This window comes from Oncorhynchus keta, chromosome 10, assembly GCF_023373465.1.
Source record: "Oncorhynchus keta strain PuntledgeMale-10-30-2019 chromosome 10, Oket_V2, whole genome shotgun sequence".
In the NCBI taxonomy this organism is placed as follows: domain Eukaryota; kingdom Metazoa; phylum Chordata; class Actinopteri; order Salmoniformes; family Salmonidae; genus Oncorhynchus; species Oncorhynchus keta.
The window spans coordinates 48,617,585-48,641,088 of NC_068430.1; the positions used below are offsets into that span (position 1 = coordinate 48,617,585).

Genomic DNA, 23,504 nt, shown 5'->3' on the forward strand with positions numbered 1-23,504 from the left:
ATGGGCAGTCCTTCCCGGGAGGAAGAGCAGCTCCGTCTTGCCGAGGTTCAGCTTGAGGTGGTGATCCGTCATCCACATTGATATGTCTGCCAGACATGCAGAGATGCGATTCGCCACCTGGTCATCAGAAGGGGGAAAGGAGAAGATTAATTGTGTGTCGTCTGCATAGCAATGATAGGAGAGACCATGTGAGGTTATGACAGAGCCAAGTGACTTGGTGTATAGCGAGAATAGGAGAGGGCCTAGAACAGAGCCCTGGGGGACACCAGTGGTGAGAGCGCGTGGTGAGGAGACAGATTCTCGCCACGCCACCTGGTAGGAGCGACCTGTCAGGTAGGACGCAATCCAAGCGTGGGCCGCAAAGACAGCTATGTAGCTAGCTAACACTACACTAATCAAGTCGTTCAGTTGAGTGTAATAGTTACTACAGTGCTGCTAATCGGTGGGCGTTTCCTAGCGTTTGCTAGCTGGCTAGCTGGCTAGCTGCTGGGCAAATAGCAGTGAAGGCTACGTTAGGACGACGAAATACGATAATTATGCAATTATCTTTGATACAAGGACGGCTATGTAGCTAGCTAAGAAGAAATTGCTAAGATTAGACAAATCAAACCGTTGTACTATAATGAAATGTAATGAAATGTAATGAAAAAGTTATACTACCTGCGGAGCGAAGTGCCGATGCGACCGTTCGCTCCAACCCGGAAGTTGGACTATGGACTGGCCCGCCCGTTCCCCAGACCTGAATCCAATTGAGCACATCTGGGACATCTTGTCTCGCTCCATCCACCAGTTGTACCACAGACTGTCCAGGAGTTGGCGGATGCTTTAGTCCAGGTCTGGGAGGAGATCCCTCAGGAAACCATTCACCACCTCATCAGGAGCATGCCCAGGCGTTGTAGGGAGGTCATACAGTTTCCTTTAAAATTATTCATAAAGATTATCCAACCACGCTATGAAGTTTAAGGAAAACATCAACTCAAATTGCTCCTTTTGTAATGACCACCCAGAAACCAGGTTGCATCTTTTTTGGCATTGTATTCATGTAAGAAAACTGTGGCAAGACATCAGTATATTTATAATTGAACACATTTAATGAAGATCTTACAGTATTGTGGACAAATGTACTGCTTGGATTCTTTACCTCCGATAGAAATAAGCTGAAACATTTTTATGTAATTAATTTCATTCTTTTGGCCAAATTTCATATTCATAAATGTACATTTACAAACAAAACACAGTTTCTTACCTTACAAACATAAATTGACCTGTATTTTAAGACAATTAAATACTCTACTAACAAAAAAAAACTGTTAGAATAATAAGTGTATGTATGTCCCTTAATAAGGTCCTTGTAATGTGATATTATACCCCCTAGCCCAATTATCCTTTGTACATTAACTATATTTACAAGTGTGTTCCCACATGTACTTCCTGTATTGATTTGTTGTTGATAAAAAAATATTTAAAAAATAAAAGGGCTGAGGGGATAGGGTGTGTCTTTTTTGTGTTTGGACTGCACACTTTGATTTTGAAAAGCAATCCCTGTTTACGTTCCTTTGTTTGCCCTTTGGGGCCTTTACTCATTGGTCGGAAAGGATGCGTTTTCGCGCCAATTGCGCCACAGTGCATTGTGGGAATTCAATGACCGGTGGTCTGTTTGTGGTGTCTCTGGACTGCTTTGTTGACATAGATAGCTATATTTTTTAATTTCTCTGCCACTGTAACTTAGATTTACAAATGCGGGGAGACGAGTCAGATTCCGACTCCGGGCGGACGGACGAGAGCTCCGTCCGAAAGAGCTTGGAAATGCTTTGTCAGGAGCTGAATATGGACGAACAGACGGCATCTGAAGCCATGCAAAACTTCAAGTCGATTTGGAATACATACACACTGGAGGTAAACTAGCCAGCTAACTAACAGTAGCTAGCTATATTATTAAACTAGGTAGTTGATGGTTTTAGATAGTCGTAGTCTCTTAGCGGTACTTTGTTTAGGACGTTGGGAGCAGATATTTTGGGATCAACAATGCGGCCGGACATGGACAGTCTTAACTCTCCTGTCGCGTGTGTTCAGCGTAACGTAAATGTTAAGCTATTATCCCCTATTCATATTTGGTAACGTTAGTTGTGTTGGCAATGTTTACTAACGTTGTTTGTTTTGAAAGTTAGTTGTTTAGCGCATATAGCAATTAGCTAGTTAACGTTAGCTGAACATAGTAAATAACACTTTTCCATCAACCAGCCCGCTTGCCAAGACAGGGAACTGGTAATTTGCGACATCGGTCACAATGCTAGACTTTAGGTTGTCTATCTAGTTAACTAACTAAGTCAACTAATTTGGGAACACACCAGTCGCGGTCAGTTCCGTTAAAGATTATGGAGGACGATTTTTTTAATGAACTCATTGTAACTCAATGTGACCAGTTTTCTGACATTAAAACCGGGGACATTTCCAGTTCGGCGGTCAATATATCATTAAAATATCCAATGTTATTATCTATGAAATAATAAAATGCGGACAATTCCGGTTTCATGTATTTGGTCTAACGGGCACGCTGGGATAGTGAAAACTATACTACAGAAACACTATAGAGAAGACAAAGAAAAGTTAGTCAGTCTGTAGCGTTTCTGTAATATACACTGCTAAAAAAAATAAAGGGAACACTTAAACAACACAATGTAACTCCAAGTCAATCACACTTCTGTGAAATCGAACTGTCCACTTAGGAAGCAACACTGATTGACACTACATTTCACATGCTGTTGTGCAAATGAAATAGACAACAGGTTGAAATTATAGGCATTTAGCAAGACCCCCCCAATAAACGAGTGGTTCTGCAGGTGGGGGCCACAGACCACTTCTCAGTTCCTATGCTTCCTGGCTGATGTTTTGGTCACTTTTGAATGCTTGTGGTGCTTTCACTCTAGTGTGGTAGCATGAGACTGAGTCTACAACCCACACAAGTGGCTCAGGTAGTGCAGCTCATCCAGGATGGCACATCAATGCGGGATATGGCAAGAAGGTTTGCTGTGTCTGTCAGCGTAGTGTCCAGAGCATGGAGGCGCTACCAGGAGAATAATTTTGCACGTCCAATTTTTTTAGTTTTTGATTTGTTCAAAAAGTTTGAAATGTCCAATAAATGTCGTTCCACTTCATGATTGTGTCCCACTTGTTGTTGATTCTTCACAAAAAAATAGTTTTATATCTTTATGTTTGAAGCCTGAAATGTGGCAAAAGATCGCAAAGTTCAAGGGGGCCGAATACTTTCGCAAGGCACTGTATATATAGTTTTTTTTAATAGAGCCAAGCATAGGCGAAATACCAGGCTTATCTGCTTTACAACAGAATACTTGTGTCAATTAGATTATGTATTTCATTTTTGATAAATGTATAAATTTCTAACCATGTTTTCACTGTCATGGAGTATTGTTTGTGTATGTTTAAAAAAATAAATAAAAATCAATTAATGTTTAGTTCAGGCTGTAACACAACATGTGGAATAAGTCAAGAGGTATAAATACTTTCTGAAGGCACTGCACACCATGGTGCTACCCTAGAGGGTGCTGTTCAGACTACTGTAGACCATTGCAAAAACAGTCCGTTCAATTCGCAAGTCAGTTAAAAAGTCTGCCACGCCTTCCCGCTCGAATGAACAAAATGCAAAATCTAGCGACCTATTGAAAGGACCGGCGTCTGTCAGTCACGAAGTGAGTGTTGAGTTGAAATCCTCTTCTACTATTTTCTGGCACATTAATTTATTTCCTATTGCGTTTTTCATATACAGCCGCTAAGTGCTGGAGCATATGCTTACTTACTGTACGTTGATTGACGAACAGCAAGCATAACTAGTTTATATGCTGGTGTTGAACTGACTGAATAAAATCAACCTCACATCCTTGCCCTTCGTAAATCTCACAACGTAGTTATGTCCATGGTATCGCATCAGGACAAGTAAGCTAAAGATCTCATTTGTATTTTCGATAGGATGTTCATCAGGACTTGCCAGACATTGACATTAAATTGAGTGACTCGTCAGTAGCCTACCGAATCGTATCGGTAAGTTAATTTGGCTCCCTAATTTGCTTACGGGTATTCCTTTTGGTGATTATCTGCAAATTATGAAACATTTGATTACCAATGTGTATCTTCCTCACTGCAGGAACAATAGGTAGTCTAATGATTTTAATCAGTGTTGACAGTGGAGTAGTCAACTGCTGCTTTCTGTGTAGCAAAGCCCATAATTATCACCTGCTTCATTCTTCGAATAATGCCTCTTCTAAGGAAGCTTGAAGCCTGTGGAAGTCAGCAGACTCTTAGAAGATTCTTTAAGAAGTTGTTGAACTAGTGTTTTCATTTTATATTTTGACATACTGCAATTCACAGAATTGCAAACACTTGTTGAAATGATTTTAATTTAACTGAGATCGTTCTCTTCCTTCAACCCAGAACTTAATTGAGCATCTGTTCTATTTCCATTTAAAAAAAGTGCCCATTACACAATTTGTTTGATTTTTAAATGTAACCTTTAAAAAGCAAGCATTTGGGATATTTACAAAATGTGTTTTATTAAAATACATAATTTGAAAAACATTCTGGCAATTCATATCTTGCCGTGAAATTAAAATATTTAAATAAAATAAATAAATAAAAAAATTACACACATGTCACGTTCTTCTAGATAAAAGACCTGACCATATAAGCCGAGACAATATCTCAAAAAAAAACAAACAATACTCTGAGGTGATACATTTTCAGTAACTTAAATAGTAATAATGCCATATCATATTGTTCTAATCAGGGAGCATGGGTGCCGTATAGGGGGGCGGGGAGTTAGAATCATCCTAAGGGCCTGTGACTGACGTGCCCGAGACATTTTTAGAACATTAGGCAACATGTTTTCAATATTAAATTATTAACATATCATTAATATATTTTATTTACAGTATACTAATAAAACTTACGATTTCCTTTAGCTTGTTTTTCACAAAAAGTGAACATCCAGGGAACATCCAGCCTCTATAGGCCCCCCTCCCTCTATTTACATGAAATGGTTCTGTCCTGCCCCCAAACCAGGTGCGAACGCTACTTGCTAGCAGTAAATTGTGAGTGAGGCGGAGCATCATGTCTCAGCTTCCTAAAGAAAAGTCTGGCTTCCAAAAAACAGACAGGAGAGAGAAAAGAAAGGGCGACAGTATGTCACCCAATTTTTCACAAAGGAAGGTGTGTTGTAGTCCGTGAGTGGTGGAAATTGACCTGTTAGCTTAGTCTATAGTGAAATGGGATAATTTGCTCCCCTAACACTAGTTACTTAATATCTTCACAAAACACAAAAAAATTCTGTGCACGTTTCGCTCCTCTTAGCCGACATTTAATCAATGCAAGCAAAATTTTAACAAGCTATTCATACTAAATCAGTTGCCCCTGCCTGGTGCCATTGTGTTGAATGATATGTCAGTTGGTGTAATTGCATGTACTGCATTGTATTGAGTGGACAGGAATGTGATTCTCTAGTCAGGAAAAATCTCACTTGAGACAGAGGTAGCCAATATCGGACGGAGCCTTAAAGGAAGATATGCAGGCTCTTAGACGGATGGGAGTCTCTCCTGTCTGAGGAAACACTGATTTCTACGCAAATGGATGTTGCACCTCAATTTAGCAAGGAACACAGCCGCCAGAGGAAAGGGAAGAGATTCCATGATGAGACCTCTCAGGAGGAGACAGTGCAGCAACTGTGTTTTGGAACAGTTTTAAAAAAACTAATGGACAACATAAGTGACTTGGACACTAGATTCCACACCACTGCAAAAAAAAATTGAATAATTTTCTGCTGTTCTGAAAGTTGGGCAGGTTAGTGAGGATAAAGGCCCTTCTGTGTGCCATCCACTGATCAGTAAGTATTCCAGAGATCTTACACCTGAGTTTCAAAATGAAGTAAGACACCTACACACTGTATATGCTGTCACTTTCCCCACTAACTTGTCCCCTCTTTGTCTCCTGTGACTGTTGCTGGTGGCGAGAGAGCTTTCAGTAAGCTAAAACTGATAAACTATTTGAGGTCTGCTATGTCCCAGGACAGGCTTTGCAGTCTTGCCATGCTGTTCATTGAAAATCAGTCTGCTAGAAAGCTGGACTTCAAGGACTTGATCAGTGACTTTGCTAGCAAGAAGGCTTGGCGCTGGGCTCTTGGTGAATAAGGCTGAGCAAGGGCCAGTGATAACTGTTAAATGGCATGGCTAGGCCATAATGACCATCGTTATGTTTGGGGGGGCTTGCCAGCCAAAGAACACCATCCCAACCGTGAAGCTCGGGGGTGGCAGCATCATTGTTGTGGGGGTGCTTTTCTGCAGGAGGACCTGGTGCACTTCACAAAATAGATGGCTCCATGAGGCAGGACAATTGTTGACATATTGAAGCAACATCTCAAGACATCAGTCAGGAAGTTAAAGCTTGGTCGCAAATGGGTCTTCCAAATGTACAATGACCCCAAGCATACTTCCATGACCCCAAGCATACACAACCAAAGTTGTGGCAAAATGGCTTAAGGACAACAAAGTCACAGTATTGGAGTGGCCTTCACAAAGCCTTGATCTCAACCCTATAGAGAATTTGTGGGCAGAACTGAAAAAGCGTGTGCAAGAAAGGAGGCCTACAAACCTGACTCAGTTACACCAGCTCGGTCAGCAGGAATGCCAAAATGCACCCAACTTATTGCGGGAAGCTTGTGGAAGGCTACCTGAAACATTTGACCCAAGTTAAACAATTTAAAGGCAATGCTACCAAATACTAATTGAGTGCATGTAAACTTCTGGCCCACTGGGAATGTGATGAAAGAAATTAAAGCTGAAATAATTCTCTACCATTATTCTGACATTTTCCATTCTTCAAGTAAAGTGGTGATCCTAACTGACCGAAGACAGGGAATTTTTACTTGGATTAAATGCCAGCAACTGTGAAACAGAGTTGAAATGTATTTGCCTAAAGTGTATGTAAACTTCCGACTTTAACTGTACATTTTTGTTTAGTGAAAGATGTTTGGAGCAGTATTTCTCAAGTAAAAAAAATTGTGTGGAAATGATTCGCCACTCGTTGAATGACAACAAATACTTAATTGAAAAATCCCTGCTGTTGACCAATCACCGATTATTTAAAAAAATAAATAATAATATATTTTTTTAAAGAGCTGTAGACATCGATTTGCATGAACAGCTCAAAATATTGCTGAAGATGAAACAAAGGTCACAGTGTCATCATAATATAAGCACAAACTGTTTCGAATGGGAAGCATACGGACGCCTTAATACATCCACTGTGGGATTAACAGATTTTTACATGTTTTTTATCCAATTAACCAATATTTGTGTTTTGTTGAATTTATTTAGCATTCCAACCTTATTTAGCATTATCTAGTCCAAATATATGCCATGATTTCACTTACTATCCCTTTTGCCTCACTCAATTAGGGTATTTTATTTTGAAGGCACTAACTGCCGATTTCAATTGTTGCTGCTAATGTTCACCACACACAGGTAAATCGCCTGTTCTGAATTAACACCTGTTCTGATTTTGTTTTTTTGTTTCTAAATAACTGACTTTATGCATTAACGAGGGACATGACAATAACTTTTTGAAAGGTGGTGGCATAAATATTTGAGACACACACACTCTGACCAAAAAGTTATTTTGTTGGCATTTACGTATGTCCCCATCATCGAAACCTTTTTTCTTTCACTTTTTAAATGTATTTTACCTTTATTTAACTAGGCAAGTCATTTAAGAACAAGTTCTTATATTCAATGACGGCCTAGGAACAGTGTTTTTTAAATGTATTTTAATTTTTTTGGACCTTTAAAAAAAATACATTTTTACCGTGTCAGCTCTGGGATTCGGTCTTGCAACCTTTCAGTTACTAGTCTATGCTCTAACCGCTAGGCTACCTGCCGCCCCAGGACTTGCTGTGCTGTTTGCTGTTCAGTTTCATTCTCAACTAGGAATTCATCATGCTTGTCAAGCAGTGAAGTTTTCAGCTTTGTCTGTCCGTGAACTCTCTTCTGCCGTGCGCAGTGTCACTGTGTCCGTTTCCATCTTGTCCAGCCGTGTAACATTTCACGCACACCCTGTTTCGTGACTGCATGGAAGTAGTGGTCCTTGCATCGAGTATGGTGGCGACACAGTAGAGGCTCAGAAAGAGCCACCAAATCGCCTGTTCACAGCATCTGCTGGAGTACATTTCCAAGTTAACCCGACGGTCTGTGTTGGCATTTTTGTTCAGCAGGCGTTTCAATGCCTTGACAGAGGGTCTGCTGCAGATATAACTATAAACTAAGTTTATAACTAAGTTTATAATTATGTGATCAAATTAATCCATTAACCATTAACTCCGTAACCTGGGGCACCACAGGAATAGTTTGTTTAATGAGTTGACGATTTTTGATTAACTCGTATATCGTTTTCAAAGCAGTCACTTAATTAATTTCATCAGCCACATTATGAAAGTTGCATAATTTGTAAATCTGCACAAACCCGGGTCTCATTAAATCGTTCTGTACCACACAAATTGAGTATTTATTTACTAACAAGCTAAATGATAACATAAGATACACGAACACACAGTCTAGGCTATTGATTAGAACTTAGTACAATGGCAACAGGTCCCTAGAAGACCAGCACAATATGACACGTGTTGCACAAGATGGAGATTTAAAGAGCGAGTGCACGAGAGAAAAGCACACTTGGGATACATTTGTAAACCATGCTTAGTTCAACCCTAACACCTTGCCCCGAACTGCTGCTCTTATGGGTCAGAATTATAATGGATGTATTTGTGTTGAAGGTCTCGATTGGGTATCTCTTCGTGGAATGAGTTCCGCTTAGTGGGATAGGTTTGGCTGACGCCCTTTTCTTTCGTTACTGGGTGTAAGTCTCAGACATCGTGTGGAGAATCGATGTACTTTCTCTTGGTTGTCGGTTTCCTTGCACCTGTTCTGTGAGGGTAGTCCTCTTAGGAGGCTAATCAGCCATGTCGGTGCTCCCAGCTTGGGTAGGAGGGCAGTGTAGACTACCAATGATTTGAAGAGAATAAACGGTTGGTCCTTCTTGAATTCACCTTCTTAGATACAGTGCTTCTTATATAGAATAGCTACTCCACCATTAACTTGAATGTTCAGAGATGTTCTTTTGTCTTCAACCTCGTGTTGCATTTCGGGGTCACGACAAGTTGTAAACCTCTGCTGCAGCGCGTGGTCAACTTAGTCTGCGTGTAAATTCTTAACTCGCATGTTTTATGCCCTCGGGTCACAAGGGGCATTTCCGTCTTTGACATGGTCTCTGGGTTCCCTGGGGCGTATCTCGTTTCAAGGTATTAGGATTTAGTAGGATCTCATTTAGACAACTAAAATCAGTCTTATCGTCACCAAAACATTCTCTTTCATCTGGATATTCTCTACACAACAAAGTATGTAAACAGCACATATACATTGAAAACTCAAGTTACAACTATTAATAACATAACAAAATCAACATTCATTTTCATATTCCATCTACCATTGTTACCACCATTTTGTCTGATGAAATATAATGTCCCAAAGTCCATTTATTTGACCTGTATTTCCGGGCTGTAAACTCTTCCTAAGGCACACACATTCCAGTCCCTCACATTGGAGCCTAGGGTTGGGCTGCTGCCTTATACTTTACGATGGGCGTGAGGTCATAACCCCCCCTCGTCAATCCCTCTATACCTCTACCCCTCTGCGGGAGGGAAAGATCTCTGTAGAGCTGTGATCCATTGTAACCTGATACCAACAGGCCAGTCATGACACAGTTGATGAGCTTATTTCACAAGTCAGTTGTTTGAATGGAGCTAGGAGTGTGTTCATGTTTCAAACTTGTTCTCAAATGCCATTGAAATGGCAGCAGCGGTATGAGAACCAGCACATTCTTGAGCATGCAATATGGCTTTCCTCCGTACTAAATCCACGTCGACCCACTGTGCTGTCAGACTCAGCATGCTCATGAGGCTGACATTGCTGATCCAAATGTCAGTCGTGAAGCTAATAGCAGCGTCGCCCATATCAAATCAAAATCAAATCAAATGTATTTATATAGCCCTTCGTACATCAGCTGATATCTCAAAGTGCTGTACAGACACCCAGCCTAAAACCCCAAACAGCAAGTAATGCAGGTGTAGAAGCATGGTGGCTAGGAAAAACTCCCTAGAAAGGCCAAAACCTAGGAAGAAACTTAGAGGAACCAGGCTTATGAGGGGTGGCCATTGCAGGTAACTCATTGATGTGCGTTTTCAACAATACTGTGTAACTCCGGTAGGGCAACGTCGGAAAAATAGTACCTACCTGGTAGTGTGTACCGGGGCTCGAGGTGCTCAACCAGTCGGCGAAAGCCAACATCATCCACGACAAAGAAGGGTTGATGAGTCCCATTGTCTTGGCGTTAATGGATTTGGCCTTTTTGAGTTGTCTCGCTGAAAGTCTTTCAAATGACTGCTCGACTTGTTGACTGCTTAATCCACACAGCAGACATAGTGGGCTAGGTTAGGAATGCTGTGGCGTCATTACATTGTCTACCTACGTTATATAGGTATGCACGTCAGCTTTGATATTCCTTTTGCACATCGGGGGGTTCTACTAAGCTAAAAAGATAAAATAAGATGGTCATACCAAGGATCATTTTTCTATTTGATTTTGGACCCCTTAGGGTATCAAATAATTATATAGCAGAAGTATTTGAAACATTCGATTTGGCATCAATGCTATTAGGGAAAGGGGGATACCTAGTCAGTTGTACAACTGCATGCATTCAAATAAAATGTGTTTACCACATATAACTCAAACTCTCTGAATCAGAGAGGTGTGGTGGGCTGCCTTAACTTCTTACGGCTGAAATCCCATTAACGGGATCGATATGACAACATCCAGTGACAGTGCAGGGCGCCCAATTCAAACAACAGAAATCTCATAATTAAAATTCCTCAAACGTACTCTTTAAAATGGTGTATAATACTTGTAACTTGTTAGGTCAGCACCTAGTCACAGAAAAACACAGCCATTTTTCCAGCCAAAGAGAGGAGTCACAAAAAGCAGAAATAGAGATAAAATTAATCACTAACCTTTGATCTTCATCAGATGACACTCATAGGCCTTCATGTTACACAATACATGTATGTTTTGTTCGATAAAGTTCATATTTATATCCAAAAATCTGTTTACATTGGTGCGTTATGTTCAGTAATGTTTTGCTTCCAAAACATCCGGTGATTTTGCAGAGAGCCACATAAATTTACAGAAATACTCATAAATAATAATACTCATAATAAACATTGATAAAAGATACAACTGTTATGCATGGAATTATAGCTATACTTCTCCTTAATGCAATCTCTGTGTCAGATTTCAAAAAAGCTTTACGGCGAAAGCGCACCATGCAATAATCTGAGTACAGCGCTCAGACAAAAAAACAAGCCATACAGATACCCATGTTGCCATGTTGTGGAGTCAATAGAAGTCAGAAATAGCATTGTAAATATTCACTTACCTCTGATCATCAGAATGCAGTCCCAGGAATCCCAGTTCCACAATAAATGTTTGATTTGTTCGATAAAGTCCCCCATTTATGTCCAAATACTTCCTTTTTGTTGGTGCGTTTAGTTCACAAATCCAAATTCATGAGGCGTGAGCACTTGGTCCAGACAAAGTCAAAAGTTCCGTTACAGTTCGTAGAAACATGTCACACGATGTATAGAATCAATCTTTATGATGTTTTTAGCATAAATCTTCAATAATGTTCCAACCGGACAATTCCTTTGTCTTTAGAAATGCAATGGAAAGCAGGTCGCTCTCCCGGCCACCCGCGTGACCAGCTCATGGCCTTCTGCCAGACACCTGGTTGAAACGGCTCACATTCGCTCCCCCTTCACAGTAGAAGCCTGACACAAGGTTCTAAAGACTCTTGACATCTAGTGGAAGCCTTAGGAAGTGCAATCGGACCAAATTTACACCATCTTGGATAGGAAAAGAGTTAAAACTACAACCTCAGATTTCCCACTTCCTGGTTGGATTTTTTCTCTGATTTTTGCCTGCCATATGAGTTTAGTTATACTCACAGACGACATTCAATCAGTTTTAGAAACTTGAGAGTGTTTTCTACCCAAATTAATATGCATATCTTAGCTTCTTTGCCTGGGTAGCAGGCAGTTTACTCTGGGCACCTTATTCACCCAAGCTACTCAATACCTCCCCTCTCATGGCTGGGGGGCAGTATTGAGTAGCTTGGATGAATAAGTTGCCCAAACTAAACAACCTGCTCCTCAGTCTCAGTTGTTAATATATGCATATTATTATTAGTATTATAGAAAATACTCAAGTTTCCAAAACTGTCAAAATATTGTCTGTGAGTATAACATAACTGATATTGCAGGTGAAACCCTGAGGAAAATCAAACCAGGAAGTGGCTTCTATTTTGAAAACTCCATGTTCCAAATCAAATCAAATCAAATTTATTTATATAGCCCTTCGTACATCAGCTGATATCTCAAAGTGCTGTACAGAAACCCAGCCTAAAACCCCAAACAGCAAACAATGCAGGTGTAAAAGCACGGTGGCTAGGAAAAACTCCCTAGAAAGGCCAAAACCTAGGAAGAAACCTAGAGAGGAACCGGGCTATGTGGGGTGGCCAGTCCTCTTCTGGCTGTGCCGGGTAGAGATTATAACAGAACATGACCAAGATGTTCAAATGTTCATAAATGACCAGCATGGTCGAATAATAATAAGGCAGAACAGTTGAAACTGGAGCAGCAGCAGTCAGGTGGAATGGGGACAGCAAGGAGCCATCATGTCAGGTAGTCCTGGGGCACTGTCCTAGGGTTCAGGTCCTCCGAGAGAGAGAGAAAGAAAGAGAGAATTAGAGAGAGCATATGTGGGGTGGCCAGTCCTCTTTTGGCTGTGCCGGGTGGAGATTATAACAGAACGTGGCCAAGATGTTCAAATGTTCATAAATGACCCAGCATGGTTGAATAATAGTAAGGCAGAACAGTTGAAACTGGAGCAGGAGCATGGCCAGGTGGACTGGGGACAGCAAGGAGTCCTCATGTCAGGTAGTCCTGGGACATGGTCCTAGGGCCCAGGCCAGTTGAAACTGGAGCAGCAGCATGGCCAGGTGGACTGGGGACAGCAAGGAGTCATCATGTCAGGTAGTCCTGGGGCATGGTCCTAGGGCTCAGGTCCTCCGAGAGAGAGAAAGAAAGAGAGAAGGAGAGAATTAGAGAACGCACACTTAGATTCACACAGGACACCGAATAGGACAGGAGAAGTACTCCAGATATAACAAACTGACCCTAGCCCCCGACACATAAACTACTGCAGCATAAATACTGGAGGCTGAGACAGGAGGGGTCAGGAGACACTGTGGCCCCATCCGAGGACACCCCGGACAGGGCCAAACAGGAAGGATATAACCCCACCCACTTTGCCAAAGCACAGCCCCCACACCACTAGAGGGATATCTTCAACCACCAACTCACCATCCTGAGACAAGGCCGAGTATAGCCCACAAAGATCTCCGCCACGGTACAACCCAAGGGGGGCAACCCAGACAGGCCGACCACAACAGTGAATCAACCCACCCAGGTGACGCACCCCCCAGGGACGGCACGAGAGAGCCCCAGCAAGCCAGTGACTCAGCCCCGTAACAGGGTTAGAGGCAGAGAATCCCAGTGGAAAGAGGGGAACCGGCCAGGCAGAGACAGCAAGGGCGGTTCGTTGCTCCAGAGCCTTTCCGTTCACCTTCCCACTCCTGGGCCAGACTACACTCAATCATATGACCCACTGAAGAGATGAGTCTTCAGTAAAGACTTAAAGGTTGAGACCGAGTTTGCGTCTCTGACATGGGTAGGCAGACCGTTCCATAAAAATGGAGCTCTATAGGAGAAAGCCCTGCCTCCAGCTGTTTGCTTAGAAATTCTAGGGACAATTAGGAGGCCTGCGTCTTGTGACCGTAGCGTACGTGTAGGTATGTACGGCAGGACCAAATCAGAGAGGTAGGTAGGAGCAAGCCCATGTAATGCTTTGTAGGTTAGCAGTAAAACCTTGAAATCAGCCCTTGCTTTGACAGGAAGCCAGTGTAGAGAGGCTAGCACTGGAGTAATATGATCAAATTTTTTGGTTCTAGTCAGGATTCTAGCAGCCGTATTTAGCACTAACTGAAGTTTATTTAGTGCTTTATCCGGGTAGCCGGAAAATAGAGCATTGCAGTAGTCTAACCTAGAAGTGACAAAAGCATGGATTAATTTTTCTGCATCATTTTTGGACAGAAAGTTTCGGATTTTTGCAATGTTACGTAGATGGAAAAAAGCTGTCCTCGAAATGGTCTTGATATGTTCTTCAAAAGAGAGATCAGGGTCCAGAGTAACGCCGAGGTCCTTCACAGTTTTTTTTGAGACGACTGTACAACCATTAAGATTAATTGTCAGATTCAACAGAAGATCTCTTTGTTTCTTGGGACCTAGAACAAGCATCTCTGTTTTGTCCGAGTTTAATAGTAGAAAGTTTGCAGCCATCCACTTCCTTATGTCTGAAACACATGCTTCTAGCGAGGGCAATTTTGGGGCTTCACCATGTTTCATTGAAATGTACAGCTGTGTGTCATCCGCATAGCAGTGAAAGTTTACATTATGTTTTCGAATAACATCCCCAATATAAAAATAATCTTTATGGAACCAAAGGAACATTTATTGTGTAACTGGGAGTCTCGTGAGTGAAAACATCTGAAGATCAAAGGTAAACGATGAATTTGATTGCTTTTCTGATTTTCGTGACCAAGCTACTTGATGCTAGGTGTACATAATGTTTGGTCGAGCGATCGATAAACTTACACAAATGCTTGGATTGCTTTAGCTGTAAAGCATATTTTCTAAATCTGACACTACAGGTGGATTAACAATAGACTAAGATGTGTTTTGCTATATTGCACTTGTGATTTCATGAATATAAATCTTTTTAGTAACATGCAATTATCCCATTAACGGGATGGCAGCCATAAGAAGTTAATTGACATCCACATCATCGGCGTCCCGGGATTCGATCCATATTATACTCCACTTTTTTAAAAAACTGGTCCCGGGGGCCCTTCAGGTGAGGGGCTGCTGAAATTGTAGAAGGATTCAAATAGTTATAAGTAGTGGTGTAGCACGCACCCCTGCAGACACTTCTGGCTGGGGTTGCCCCCAACCCTCCAAATTTGTGTGTGTTCATACTTTTTTACTGTATTGAAAATCATACCGTCTACCCCGATATACGGTATAGCATAAAGCACTGTGACTTACTGTCATTTTCCATACACTTCTGACTTGTCTTTCTTTCAGGGGGAAGTAGTTCATTGGCTAGCCTGCTCTCTCTATGCAGCCTGCAGAAAGGGCTCCACACCCACTGTGGGTAAGGGGGTGATGGAAGGCAACTGTGTGTCCCTGACTCGAATACTCAGGACGTCAAAACTGAGGTCAGTGATAAGAAGCCTGGTCCCCAAACCTACCACAATTTACAGTGCCTTCAGAAAGTATTCACACCTTTTACTTTTTACAAACTAATAAAACATGTATTGAGTCAACCCATTTTTGTTATGGCAAGCCAAAATAAGTTCAGGAATCAACATTTGCTTAACAAGTCATATGTTGCATGGACTCAGTGCAATAATAGTGTTTAGCACTATTTTTTGTATGTCTCTGTACCGTGCACACAACAGCCGAGCAGGGAATTTCAAACACAGATTCAACCACAAAGACCAGGGAGGTTTTCCAATGCCTCGCAAATAATGACACCTATTGGTTTTTAAACTTTGGATGGTGTATCAATACACCCAATCACTACAGAGATAAAGGCATCCTTCCTAACTCAGGTTGACGGAGAGGAAGGAAACCGCTCGTGGATTTCACCACAGACAATGAATGTTCCCGACTGGCCGAGTTAGTTTTGACTTAAATTTGCTTAAATCTATGTCAAGACTTAAATTGTTGTCTAGTGATGATAAACAAGCAATTTGAAAGGGCTTGAATTTAGAAAATAATGGACACATTTTGTACTGTTGGGTTCTGAGAATATTAAGATATACTTAGTCATGTCACTGATGGAGAGCTTAGGTTTAGAGGGTCTACACCAGAGGTTAAGAGTTATTGGAGGAAAGTATATAGTGTGTGCAACTAAGCTAGGAATGTGTTGAGTGTAGGGAAGCGAGTACATGTGGCAGGCATTTGATAAGGGGAGATGGGTGGAGATCTTAGAAATTAACAATGTCACTGAGGGAGAGAGGGTAATGTATAACGTTTACATTGTCAGGATATTTTATTGTTATCCATCAGGGATAGTCTGGTATCAATAACCATGACAGCCTTGAGTTGGGGAGGAGTGAGTACTTTGGGTTAGAGGTCAGGTTAGATGACGTGAGGAAGAACTGGTATCACTAAGGTTTTGTCTAGCAGCAGAGATGCATTGGCTGTTCAGTTGTGGTGGAGGAGGAGACTCAGCCTAGGAGAAAGGGTTAAATATTAGTGTTTGTGTGAAGTTGTTTTTTTTGTCTGAATACAGGTGTTGCGACCCTTTGGGAAGAATTAAACTTGGTTAAGCTTATCTATCGAGTGTCTGTGAGGTTGTTTACTCTGAAAAATTAGAACCTAACAGTACAATCCATGTGTGAAAAGCTTTTTAGGGACTTACCTAGAAAGACTCACAGCTGTAATCACTGCCAAAGGTGATTCTAACCAGTATTGAATCTGTATGTAAAGGGGATATTTCTATATTTCATTTTCAATAAATTTGCAAACATTTTTTTAAATATATTTACACTGGGTCATTATGGGTTTTTGTGTTTAGATGGGTGAGAACCCCCCTCCAATGTAATCCATTTTTAATTCAGGCTTTAACACAACAATGTGTAAATCAAGGGTATGCTTTGATGGCACTTATGTGAACTATGATCCTTTCCATAACTCGGAAGTTAATGTAATTTATTTTCATACATTGGTTTCAGTTTGATTCAGTTCTTCAACAAGATGAAGAAATGGTCGGATATGTCCAACTTATCTCAGGAATTTCGGAATCGCATGGGCCGCCTGGAGAGAACCTTTGAAGTGTCAACTGTGATCTTTCGGAAGTTTGAGCCCATATTCATGGACATGTTCCAGGATCCTCAAGGGGAGCCCCCACGACAGCCTCGAAGCAGAAAACACAGGTATAGGCCTACACCTCGCTCCCTCTCTAGCCCCATTTCCTTTTTTTTCCTCTGTCTGTCCTTCTCTCTCCCTCTGTCTCTCTGTTTGTCTGGCCCGCTCTGTATGTCTGCCCCCCTATATTTTAGTTCTAAAATAAAGCAAGCCTTAAATAATTAGCTTAAATAAACTGTTCCATTTTGGGAAATTGCATTCATAAATGAATGCGACTGCTTTTAGTGTTTGCTGTAGTACAACAGACTCTCTGGTACACTTCTAATTTATTTAGTCGTGTTTACATTGTTCCAAACAGTCAGAAACATTGTTGTAATCTATACAGCACCTGTTTGGCACACACAATATGCACGCAGCCCTCGGTCCTTAACTTATTTTTCCTTATCTTCAGTATTTTCCACGACTCAAATTTAATCCAAACATCTGACTTTCCCTTTACCATTTCCCTTTTCGAGTTTGTCACGTCCTCTGCATCCATTGTGTTGCTCGCTCGCTGTCTGTCGGGCACTCGATCGCTCGCAGTCTGTCGGGCGCTCGCTCGCAGTCTGTCTTTCTGTCGGGCGCTCGCTCGCAGTCTGTCTTTCTGTCGGGCGCTCGCTCGCAGTCTGTCTTTCTGTCGGGCGCTCGCTCGCAGTCTGTCTTTCTGTCGGGCGCTCGCTCGCAGTCTGTCTTTCTGTCGGGCGCTCGCTCGCAGTCTGTCTTTCTGTCGGGCGCTCGCTCGCAGTCTGTCTTTCTGTCGGGCGCTCGCTCGCAGTCTGTCTTTCTGTCGGGCGCTCGCTCGCAGTCTGTCTTTCTGTCGGGCGCTCGCTCGCAGTCTGTCTTTCTGTCGGGCGCTCGCTCGCAGTCTGTCTTTCTGTCGGGCGCTCGCTCGCAGTCTGTCTTTCTGTCGGGCGCTCGCTCGCAGTCTGTCTTTCTGTCGGGCGCTCGCTCGCAGTCTGTCTTTCTGTCGGGCGCTCGCTCGCAGTCTGTCTTTCTGTCGGGCGCTCGCTCGCAGTCTGTCTTTCTGTCGGGCGCTCGCTCGCAGTCTGTCTTTCTGTCGGGCGCTCGCTCGCAGTCTGTCTTTCTGTCGGGCGCTCGCTCGCAGTCTGTCTCGCTCGCTCGCTCTCTGTATGTCAGCCGGGCGCTCGCTCGCTCTCTGTATGTCAGCCGGGCGCTCGCTCGCTCTCTGTATGTCAGCCGGGCGCTCGCTCGCTCTCTGTATGTCAGCCGGGCGCTCGCCCGCTCTCTGTATGTCAGCCGGGCGCTCGCTCGCTCTCTGTATGTCTGTCGGACGCTCGCTCGCTGTCTCTGTCAGTAGGGCGCTCGCTGTCTCTGTCAGTAGGGCGCTCGCTGTCTCTGTCAGTAGGGCGCTCGCTGTCTCTGTCAGTCGGGCGCTCGCTCGCAGTCTCTGTCGGGCGCTCGCTGTCTGTCTATCGGGTGCTCGCAGTCTGTCGGGCGCTCGCTCGCTATCTGTCAGTCTCTGTCTCTGTCGGGCGCTCTCTTGTCTGTCGGGCGCTCGATGTCTGTCGGGCACTCGCTCTCTTGCTATCTGTCTGTTGGGCGCTCTCTGTATGTCAGTCGGGCGCTCGCTCGCTCTCTGTATGTCAGTCGGGCGCTCGCTCTCTGTATGTCAGTCGGGCGCTCGCTCGCTCTCTGTATGTCAGTCTGGCGCTCGCTCGCTCTCTGTATGTCAATCGGGCGCTCGCTCGCTCTCTGTATGTCAGTCGGGCGCTCGCTCGCTGTCTCTGCCTGTCGGTCGGTCGCTCGCTGTCTGTCACTCTCTCTTTACCAAAGATCTCATCACTTTTTAAATATTAATTGCATGTTTCAGACGATTGCATGAAATGCTACCTATGACATCCCATAATGGAAACCCTATCTCCCCTCTCACTATGTTAGGCGCCTGCCCTGTCACGTCAGCGATGTATTCAAATTCTGCTGGACCCTGTTTGTGTACACTAAAGGTAAACTAGGAAATGTAATCAGTTTTCTTTAGCATGTTTTAACCAATGTGGGAAATTCTGTTTTAATTTAACCCAATGCATTCAATCCCACCTATTTGTGACATAATCTAGTCCCCGATTGTGATTGTAGGAAATTTCCGTATGATTGGCGATGACTTGGTGAACTCATACCACCTCCTGCTCTGCTGCTTGGACTTGGTGTTTGGAAATGCCCTGCTATGCTCCAACAGGAAAGACCTTGTCAACCCACTTTTCAAAGGTAGCAAGCTGTAATTGATGTAAAAGTAGGGCTGGGCGAAATGGCAAATAAATTATCACTAAATAGATTTTTTTACATTTTTCACTCGATAATGATAATTATCACGATATTAATCAAATAATGTTTAAAAGGTGCATATCTGCTTCAGACTCAAGAATGCCTGAATAAACCAAAGGCTTTAATGTTTCTTATTGTCAGAAGTAGAACTCACAAATAACATTTAACTGTAAACCCTTACAAGTTATGAACAATAAATAAAAAATATGCATCATAACTGTTAGCCAAATGGCACATAACAGTTGAAGTTGGGGTAGTTGTTGTCTTAAGTTACAAGCAAGAAAGACAAGTCTGTCTATGGTTTCTGGCTTTAAATCTGCCCTATGACAGGTCACTATGTTGTCACCTGTGCTAAAAACACTCTCGGGGGGAGCTGGTCGCAGGAATAACCAGGTAGCACTTTGCCAGGTGGCAGACTTTGGGAAAGCTTCCGCCAGTCCAGTGGATTGATTTCACTGTCAGCATCAGGAGACGGAAGGTAGCAGCTGAGTTCCTTTTCTACCAGCTGGATTTCAGTAAGACCTGTGGTGGTGGAATATGGATTTTTGAAAAAAACTGCCCAGTGACTTTCCCTTTCCCTTTCCCAGTTGTGGTGAAGCAGCAGCAACGTCTCCCTGTGCTGGGCTTGGGTTTTCATGTCTCTCATGGATCATCTCTGAGACAGCTCTTGCTTTTATGTGGCCCACCTTCTCCTCTTTGATGTAATGTGCTTTTAAACCAAGGGTTGACCAACGAGGCAATGTCCAGGAGGTCATCTGTGGTTAGGTCATCATATTTCTCATTCAGATAGTCCATGACTCGGTTTGGGTGAGCTGTTTCCTCATCAGGTTTCGTGACCTCTGTATTGAATAGGTGTAGTACTGGCTTCAGTTAAGACACACTGACATAAGACTCACCAGACAGAGCATTTGTGATTTCTAGGAGTGGGGTCAATGCCTGGTTGATGGACTCAAGAACACCTACAGTTGAAGTCGGAAGTTTACATACACCTTAGCCAAATACATTTAAACTCAGTTTTTCACCATTCCTAACACTTAATCCAAGTAAAAATTCCCTGTCTTAGGTCAATTAGGATCACCACTTTATTTTAACAATTGGAAATATCAGAATAATAGTAGTGATTTATTTCAGCTGTTTTTAATTTCATCACATTCCCAGTGTGTCGGAAGTTTACATACATTCAAATTAGTATTTGGTAACATTGCCTTTAAATTGTTTAACTTGGGTCAAATGTTTCGGTAGCCTTCCACAAGCTTCCCACAATAAGTTGGGTGAATTTTGGCCCATTCCTCCTGACAGAGCTGGTGTAACTGAGTCAGGATTGTGGGCATCCGTGCTCGCACATGCTTTTTCAGTTCTGCCCACAAATTTTCGATGGGATTGAGGTCAGGGCTTTGTGATGGCCACTCTAATACCTTGACTTTGTTGTCCTTAAGCCATTTTGCCACAACTTTGGAAGTATGCTTGGGGTCATTGTCCATTCGGAAGGCCCATTTGCGACTAAGCTGTTGCTTCTATATATCCACATTTTTACCTGCCTCATGATGCCATCTATTTTGTGCACCAGTCCCTCCTGCAGAAAAGCACCCCCACAACATGATGCTGCCACCCCCGTGCTTCACGGTATGATATTTGTCCCCGTGTGAAGTTGCAAACCGTAGTCTGGCTTTTCTATGGCGGGTTTGGAGCAGTGGCTTCTTCCTTGCTGAGCAGCCTTTCAAGTTATGTCGACATAGAACTCCTTTTACTGTGGATATAGATACTTTTGTACCCGTTTCCTCCAGCATCTTCACATGGTCCTTTGCTGCTGTTCTGGGATTGATTTGCAATTTTCACACCAAGATACGTTCATCTCTGGGAGACAGAACGCGTCTCCGTCCTGAGCGGTATGACGGCTGCATGGTCCCATGGTGTTTATACTTGCGTACTATTGTTTGTACAGATGAACGTGGTACCTTCAGGCATTTGGAAATTGCTCCCAGGGATGAAACGGACTTGTGGAGGGCAAAATATATATATATGTCTTGGCTGATTACTTTTGATTTCCCATGATGTCAAGCAAAGGGGGACTGAGTTTGAAGGTAGGCCTTGAAATATATCCACAGGTACACCTCCAATTGACTCAAATGATGTCAATTAGCCTATCAGAAGCTTAACGCCATGACATTTTCTGGAATTTTCCAAGCTGTTTAAAGGCACAATCAACTTAGTGCATGTAAACTTCTGACCCACTGGAATTGTGAATTAATCTGTCTGTAAACAATTGTTGTAAAAATGACCTGTCATGCATAAAGTAGATGTCCCAATCGACTTGCCAAAACTATAGTTTAACTTCTTATGGCTGCAATCCCGTTAACCTGTTGCGACTCTAGGGGCAGTATTTTCATTTTTGGAGAAAAAAAATCGTGCCCGTGTTAAACGGGATATTTTGCCAGGACAAGATGCTAGAATATGCAAATAATTGACAGCTTTGGATAGAAAACACTCTAAAGGTCATCACATAGCCACAGCAAAACACAGCCATTTTTCCAGCCAAAGAGAGGAGTCACAAAAACCACAAATAGAGATCAAATTAATCACTAACCTTTGATGATCGTCATCAGATTACACTCATAGATGACACTCATGTTACACAATACATGTATGTTTTGTTTGATACAGTTCATATTTATCAAAATATGAGTTTACATTGGCGCTTTACATTCACTAGTTCCAAAAACATCCAGTGATTTTGCATAGCCACATCATTCAACAGAAATACTCATCATATACACATGGTATTACAGATATACCTCTCCGTAATGCAACCGCTGTGTCTGATTTCAAAAAAACTTTACGGAATAAGCAAACCATGCAGTAATCTGAGACGGCGATCAGAATAATTAGTCACAATAGCCTCCATGTTCGCGTCAACATAAACAAGAAATGACATGATAAATATACCCTTACCTTTGATCTACATCAGAAAGCACTCCAGAAATCCCAGGTCAACAATAAATGTTTGTTTTGTTCGATAATGTATGTTATTTATGTCCAAATACCTTCTTTTGTTAGTGCGTTTGGTATACATATCCAAACGCTCATTCTGGTCAGCGTTACGTCGGACAAAAACTTCAAAAGGTTATATTACAGGTCGAAGAAACATTTCAAACTAAGTACAGAACCAATCATTAGGATGTTTTAACATATAGCTTCAATAAAGTTCCAACCGGAATATTCCTTTGTGTCTTCATGAGCAATGGAACGCAAGTGGATACCATGAGGAATAAGCGTGATCAGAAAATGGCTGACTGCCAGACACCTGATAGATTCTGCTCTCATTCACTCCCACAACACAGTAGTCTCATTCAAATTTCTATAGATGGTTGACATCTAGTGGAACCCCTAGGCAGTGCAACATCATTATTATCTCAAGGGGATTTCATTGGGAACTGTGGTGAATACATACAAAGCTCAGATTTCTCACTTCCTGTTTTGATTTCTCCTCGGGATTTTGACTGCCAAATGAGTTCTCTTATACTCACAGACATCATTCAAACAGTTTTAGAAACTTTAGAGTGTTTTCTATCCAATACTAATAATAATATGCATATATTAGCAACTGAGACTGAGGAGCAAGCTGTTTACTTTGGGCGTCTTATTCATCCAAGCTACTCAATACTGCCCCCCAGCCATAAGAAGTTAACAAGAAATTTGTGGAGTGGATGAAAAATTAGTTTTAATGACTCCAACCTAATTGTATGTTAACTTCCGACTTCAACTGTATATCTCTATAGGTGGGAGCTAAGTTCTGGGTCTTGTCACTGGACAAGACGTGTGAAATGGCTTTCTCCTGCTACAGTGCTCTTTGTACCATCTTTTGACGTGATCCCCACCTGGTAGGCTGCTCTGTCACCAACTTGTGCTGTTCTAGGTTGTTCTTTTTGAGCAACTGCCAGGTATCTTCTTTTTCCACGAATAGGAAAAGGCACCTACCACTTTCTTACACACTACAATTGCTCGATCCAGTCGTTTTTATCTACACACG

The 23,504-nt window shown here is 42.4% G+C and overlaps 1 protein-coding gene across 3 annotated transcripts in view; it reads left to right on the plus strand.

Annotated features, from left to right (window-relative positions):
- The first annotated feature begins 1,565 nt into the window (after nucleotides 1-1,565).
- rbl1 (retinoblastoma-like 1 (p107)) overlaps nucleotides 1,566-23,504 on the plus strand; it is a 47,417-nt gene continuing 25,478 nt past the window's right edge. The window contains exons 1-5 of one of the 3 annotated variants that reach the window (XM_035778486.2): nucleotides 1,566-1,896; nucleotides 15,368-15,501; nucleotides 17,026-17,226; nucleotides 19,097-19,161; nucleotides 19,292-19,420. In XM_035778486.2, the coding sequence (XP_035634379.1) occupies nucleotides 1,738-1,896; nucleotides 15,368-15,501; nucleotides 17,026-17,226; nucleotides 19,097-19,161; nucleotides 19,292-19,420 (688 nt within the window). In that variant the 5' untranslated portion in view covers nucleotides 1,566-1,737. The remainder of the gene's footprint in view (nucleotides 1,897-15,367; nucleotides 15,502-17,025; nucleotides 17,227-19,096; nucleotides 19,162-19,291; nucleotides 19,421-23,504) is intronic. The other 2 variants (XM_035778485.2, XM_035778487.2) reach the window with 2 other exon arrangements.